General features: G+C 46.0%; 1 protein-coding gene across 1 annotated transcript in view; it reads left to right on the forward strand.

The window, feature by feature from the left end:
* Positions 1–7,500, forward strand: part of fgf11a (fibroblast growth factor 11a) — a gene marked incomplete at both ends in the record, with an annotated part of 100,141 nt that overhangs the window by 67,165 nt on the left and 25,476 nt on the right. The window contains one exon of the mRNA XM_080860102.1: positions 1,853–1,963. Within this exon, the coding sequence (XP_080716228.1) occupies positions 1,853–1,963 (111 nt within the window). The remainder of the gene's footprint in view (positions 1–1,852; positions 1,964–7,500) is intronic.

Raw genomic sequence — 7,500 nt, forward strand, 5'->3', positions numbered from 1 at the left:
GTCTCTTTTTCTCTCGCATACTCCTTGTTTTTCACCTTCACGTTTCATCCCCCTCTCCCTCCCTCCCTTCAATGTCATCCTCTGTTTTTCTGTCTCCTGCTCTTTGCTGTGTGTGCCTCCTACTCCTCTCTTCTCATCTGAAGGCCTCATGCCAGGAGGAGCTGTTTTACCAAGCGCTTCAACAATCACAATCACAATCCATCCTCATCCATTTTTGATGTCTCTCATTAAATCTTCATTGTGGAGAGGCTATGCCTTCCCACCTCTTTCCCCTCCTTTCTCTCTCTCTCTCCCTCTCTCTCTCTCTCTCTCTCTCTCTCTCACTTTTTCACTCTCTCTCTCTCCCTCGTTCTTTCGATGACAGTGTCAGGGAAATCATTAGACCTGTGTCTCTTTCTGCACTTAGACAACAACAGCTTTTTGTCCCCTGCAGGCTTTCCGTAGCTCGCACTATTCAACGATAAAACAAGAGTTTAAATCACTGTTTGACTTTAATTGCTGCTTAAATATGAATGTTTGTCGCCTCTGAAAAAACTTTCATGCCACTGTGTTCATTGTTCATGCCACGTGTATTTTATCCACAGCAGTGTGTGTGTGTGTGTGTGTGTGTGTGTGTGTGTGTGTGTGTGTGTGTGTGTGTGTGTGTGTGTGTGTGTGTGTGTGTGTGTGTGTGTGTGTGTGTGTGAGTAAAGAGAAGGGGAGACCCCACTTATTAAAGTTTAATCAGGCGGAAAGTTGCAGTTGTTGCTAGTTTTGTTATTCTCTGTCCTCACAGCTGTTCAGTCTCTAACACAAACCTGAGTTATTTATCTTTTATGCTGAAATCCCTGTACAACACACACACACACTCACACACACACACACACACACACACACACACACACACACACACACACACACACACACACACACACACACCAACACAAACACACACACACACAACTTAATGCACACAAATATACACACACACACACACACAACTTCATGGGCACAAATACACACACACACACACACACACACACACACACACACACACACACACACACACACACATAAATGTATGCACACAAAAAGACACACACACACACACAAATTAATGCACACAAATACCCACACGAACAAGCATATACACTTGCCCGCATACATGCACACACACCCGCACACACACATACACACACGTGCGAACACACACACCCCTACAAATATCTACATGCAGACAGCACTCATATGCACTGATACATACAGTATATGCATAATGCAAACAAACACACACTCAAGTACATGCATGCAGACATTCAAACATATGAAGGACCGACAGAAAGACAGACACACACACACACACACAAACTAACACACACACCAGCAGACACAAAGCCTTACCTGAAGCCCTTGAAATTCACACAATGACCACTTTGTACAAGGACGATGTCTTGCCAATGGCCTAATTACAAGACCTATTTAGGAATTGTACTTTGTAATTTTTAACATCTAACCCCCCCCGTCCTCTCCCCCTCTCTGTCCCGCCCTCTTTCTGTCTCTCCTTTTCTCCTTCCCACTCTCTCCCCCTTTCTCTCACTATCCCTCTCTTCCTCTCCCTCCTTTCTCTCTATTTCTCATCCCTATTTCCATCCCTCCTTCTCCCTCTCTCTATCTCTCTCCCTATCCCACCATCTCCCTCTCTCCCCATCACTCTCTCCCCATCCCTCCCTCTCCCTCTCTCTCTCTCTCTCTCTCTCTCTCTCTCTATCCCTCTCTCTCTCTCCCCACTCTCTCCCCATCCCTCCCTCCCTCTCTCTCTCTCTCTCTCTCTCCCCACTCTCTCCCTCTCTCCCTCTCTCTCTCCCTCCTCCAGAGCCTCAGCTGAAAGGCATCGTCACGCGCCTGTACTGCCGGCATGGCTTCTACCTCCAGATGCTCCCCGGTGGCACCATGGACGGCACAAAGGACGAAAGCAGCTCCTTCTGTGAGTGCCACGCCAGTTACACACACACACTATACACACACACACACACACACACACACACACACACACACACACACACACACACACACACACACACACACACACGTGCCACTCCAGTTACACACACACTATACATATATACACTACACACACACACACACACACACACACACACACACACATACACACACACACACACACACACACACACACACATGTGCCACTCCAGTTACACACACACTATACATATATACACTACACACACACACACACACACACACATACACACACACACACACACACATGTGCCACTCCAGTTACACACACACTATATATATATACACTACACACACACACACACATATATACAGTATGTATGTAACAAACAGCAGTAATCCAGATCAGACTGGATAGATAGTGAATGCTTTGTTGTAGATACGGTTCTTTGAGCATTAAATGCTTTATCATAGATACTACTAAGTAATAGATACTCTGTCATAGATACTACTGAGTGATGGATACGTTGTTAAAGATACTACTGAGTGATAGATACGTTGTTATAGATACTACTGAGTGAAGGATACGTTGTCATAGATACTACTGAGTGAAGGATACATTGTCATAGATACTACTGAGTGAAGGATACATTGTCATAGATACTACTGAGTGAAGGATACATTGTTATAGATACTACTGAGTGAAGGATACGTTGTCATAGATACTACTGAGTGATGGATACGTTGTCATAGATACTACTGAGTGATGGATACGTTGTCATAGATACTACTGAGTGATGGATACGTTGTCATAGATACTACTGAGTGATGGATACGTTGTCATAGATACTACTGAGTGATGGATACGTTGTCATAGATACTACTGAGTGATGGATACGTTGTCATAGATACTACTGAGTGATGGATACGTTGTCATAGATACTACTGAGTGATGGATACGTTGTCATAGATACTACTGAGTGATGGATACTTTGTAATTGCATAAAACAAGGGTTGGTTTAGAGTCGTGTTTCGGGCCTGGAGTAGGGGTTGTAAATGCACACATTTAAAATCCCCTCACAGACTGATAATTAGTCTCTTTTAGACACTTTGCTTATTGATGCAGCGGCAGGATAACACGGCTATCTAACAAGGCTATCTAACACGGCTATCTAACAAGGCTATCTAACAAGGCTATCTAATGCTGATTGGCACCCTACTCCTAGACTCACTCCGCCTGCCAACCTCTTGAGGGTTGGCTGTACATTACATCCCAATGCTGGGATTTAAAGGGCCAGACCGTACTATCATAGGAGGCGGTAGGAGCCTGCTCGGAACATTAGGTGAAGTTCACAGACAGACTCCCAACCTCCCAAAATCACCCTAATCACCCTTCCTCAGATCTTCAGGCGTGCTAGAGCTCTCCGTTATTAACATCCGAGAGCTTCCTAAATACTTAAATTCACGAGAGAGCTACAAATATGAATAAGTCTCTGTGCAAATAAGTTTAAATTGCTAAATAAGTTTGCCGAGTCCTGGGTGCCCCCTGGGTGTGGACTGTAGAAGCTGTATCCTCATCTCTCTTCCCCAAGTTCTAATGAGCCACCATCAAAGAGAAACATGGAAGACATTTTTGGCTGGTTAAAGTCTCCTTCTTAAGTCTCCGCTTACGTAAGAGCGATCCCTTTCCCCCCGCCTAACCAAATAGCCTTGGCCACACACACACACACACACACGCGCAGCCACACACACACACACACACACACACACACACACACACACACACACACACACACACACGCGCAGCCACACACACACACAAACACACACACACACACACACACACACACACACACACACACACACACACACACACACACACACACACGTGCCACTTCAGTTGCACACAACCCTTTCCCCCGCCTAACCAAATAGCCTTGGCCAAACACAGACACACACACTCACACACACACACACACACACACACACACACACACACACACACACAAACACACACACACACACACACACACACACACACACACACACACACACACACACACACACACACACACACACACATGTGCCCCTCCAGTTACACACAACCCTTTCTCCTGCCTAACCAAACAGCCTTGGCCTTTTGGCAATCCCCACTGGGTTCTAGAGTGGTTCTGACTAACGGACCGAGGTGAACCACGCTTTAAAGTGATGGCCCTTTGTTTACAGCGCTGCGCTTACATAACGCCCGGAGTAAATAAATAAATAAACAACAATAACAATAAATAACAGACAGAAGTGGAAACTGACTCCCTGGAAAGTGACTTCCACTAGACCTGATAGGGCATGTAAGGAGAGGTGAGGAGGGCGTCTTGTGTAACAGCACTCTTCCCAGTGTCCTGTTTTGTTTTTGAGAGGGGGAGAGACATCGAAAGGAACATGTATCGTATATGTACAAACACACACACACACAAACACACACTGACACACAAACACACACACACTTAATACACACATGTACTGTACAAAACATATAAATTATCAAACACACACCGTCTACACACTCTTCCCAGTGTCCTCTTATGTTTTTAAGAGGGGGAGAGACATCGAAAGGAACATGTTTGCTTAGGTTTGTATAAAAAGTGAAGAGCCGTACACTCCAATCACTAGAGCTACTGATTATCAGAGCTTTCGGCTATTCACTTTTAATACATTTTCCCTATTCAAGCATTCTATATTCTAATTCTATATTCTCCACCTCAATCTTTTCACTGTGCATTCTTTCACTCTTTCTATTATCTATTGGGTGGCGGGTTTAGCAGCGGCGTTGGATCACCGGACTCAAAGATCTCTAAAATGGACTACCGTGACATACTAAGTCTGTCGGCTCCATCTTAGCAGAATCGGACTGACAGAGCATTTTCATTTTCGATACTCAATGAGCGCTTTCAAGGCACAGGGAGGAAAAGAGAAGAGAGAGAGAGAGAGAGAGAGAGAGAAAGAGAAAGGAAGAGAGAGAGAGAGAAGGATAATGTAATGAGCAGAGAAATAGAAACTACTGAAGATTTTAAAAAGCTCCTGTTAACTCTTTTGGGGTCTTTTTTGGGGGATTTTACTGAGCATATCGGCTGGAGCTTAGCAGGATGGGGACGGGGTGCGGGCCAGCCTCGTGCCAGATCCCCTCAGCTGTCAGCTGGTGTGTGGAGTTCTGAGGCATGGGATGTCAGATTGGGTCGCCATTACGGAGTGCAGTAACTTCATTAGGCTAAGCAAGGAGCAATGATTTATGAAGGACCCGAATACGAGACACACAGGTCTCCATTAAGATGACTGAGATGATGCAAGTATCTGACGAGATCTGTGTGTGTTCGTGTGTGTGTGTGTGTGTGTGTGTGTGTGTGTGTGTGTGTGTGTGTGTGTGTGTGTGTGTGTGTGTGTGTGTGTGTAGGTGTGTGTGTGTAGGTGTGTGTGTGTGACTGACAGTTAGACACTCCTGCCTGTGAGGTCAGGCAATTTGGTCAGCAGATTCTTCAGTCACTAACTGAGAGACACACAAACACACACAGACACACACACACACACACACACACACACATACCGTACTGCTCACACACACCATGACCCTCTCCCCAATCACTTCCCTTTCATGTGGGCACACTGCCCAGCCGGGCATGGCACAGGTCATTTCAAGGTCGTGCTCTTTGACCTCTCGTTAGTACAGGGACTTGTGGAGTGGCGGGAGTAGGCGTTGGTCAGTTAGCGTAATTATGCGAGTTACTGCGGCGTATGCTAAACTGCCACACACAGACACACACACACACACACACACACACACACACACACACACACACACACACACACACATACACACTCACACAGACACACACACACACACACACACACACACACACACACACACACACACACACACACACACACACACACACATGACTGCCCCACCCCAAAAAGTGACGGAGTCAGCAGCCAGTGAAGATGAATAATTCAGAAGGCAACAGAGAGCTTCACATGAGGAGCAGTGAGCTATCCAGCAGGAGGCATCTGCTGTGTGTGTGTGACACACACACGCATACATACACACACACACACGCATACATACACAAACACACACACAAACAGGCACATACACAGACATTCACACACATAATCTTTTCAAACAGTTGACGTACACATGCATGTACTCTTGTGTAGTACACAAACACACGTATGTATACTCGCAGCTTGTATATGTACACACACACACATACACACACACACACAAACACACACTGACACACAAACACACACACATACTTAATATACACTTGTACTGTAAAAAAAAACATATACATTATCAAACACACACCGTCTACACATGAACCCACACACGCGTGCAAAACAAGCACCCGTTAAACACACCAACACACCAACACACCAACACACACTCTTTCCAACACACCAACACACACTCTCTGTTCAACACTCACTTTTGTGTTTTAACTCCACTGTAGCACTTCCAAACCACCTGTCAGAACTGATACATCACCTCTCCTCTTCTCTCCATTGCTCACTCTATCCCCCTCTTTTTACTCTCACTGTTTCTGTCCTCTTCTCTCCATTGCTCACTCTATCCCCCTCTTTTTACTCTCACTGTTTCTGTCCTCCTTCTCAACTTCAATTTGGTACCAGATCTGTGCGGCGGCACAATATTTTATCAAAACAAGATTGGGTCAGAACCCTGCTTTGGGAAATAGAGACCACGACCATTTGGGTTTGCAATTTAGACACACACACACACACACACACACACATGCACGCGTGCAAACACACACGCACACACAGCGAGAGAGATAGAATTATAACAGCTGTAGTTGGGTTTCAGACACACTTGAATGCACACGTCTATACACACACACACACACACACACACACACACACACACACACACACACACACACACACACTCACACACACATACATACACTCACACACACACACACACACACACACACACACTCACACACAGCCCCTCCTTAAGCTGGAGACAACCCGAAACACTTTCAGAAGTACAATTTACCACCGAAGTTGTTTAAAGGACACTGGAATAGGACGTGAAATCCCTCCTCCTCATTCTCTCTCTCCTTCTCTATCTCCCTCTCTCCTTCCATCCCTCTCTCTCACACTCCCTCTATCTCTCTATACCCTCCCTCTCTCTCCCCCTCTTTCTCTCCTCCCATCTCTTCTCTCTCCCTCTCTCTTGCCTCCATCTCTCTATCACTCCCTCTCTCCTCCCATTTCTCTCTCTCTCTCCTCCCATCTCTCTCTCTCCCTCTCTCTCTCTCCCTCTTTCCCTCTCTCATAATTAAGTAGAGAGGCTGTTGGCTGAGCCTTCCTGAGGCCTGGCCGTGGTCCAGGAGTACTACACACTGCGTCTGCTCATGTCTCCCAGTTAATTGCTCATTTTACTAAAGCTGTCCTGTTGAATCGATCCCCACGGCCCTCTGGACTGGACCCCCACCACTGTCCGAGTGCCCCCCCCCCCCCCCC

The sequence above is a fragment of the Sprattus sprattus genome (assembly GCF_963457725.1).
Source record: "Sprattus sprattus genome assembly, chromosome: 21".
Classification (NCBI taxonomy): Eukaryota; Metazoa; Chordata; class Actinopteri; order Clupeiformes; family Clupeidae; genus Sprattus; species Sprattus sprattus.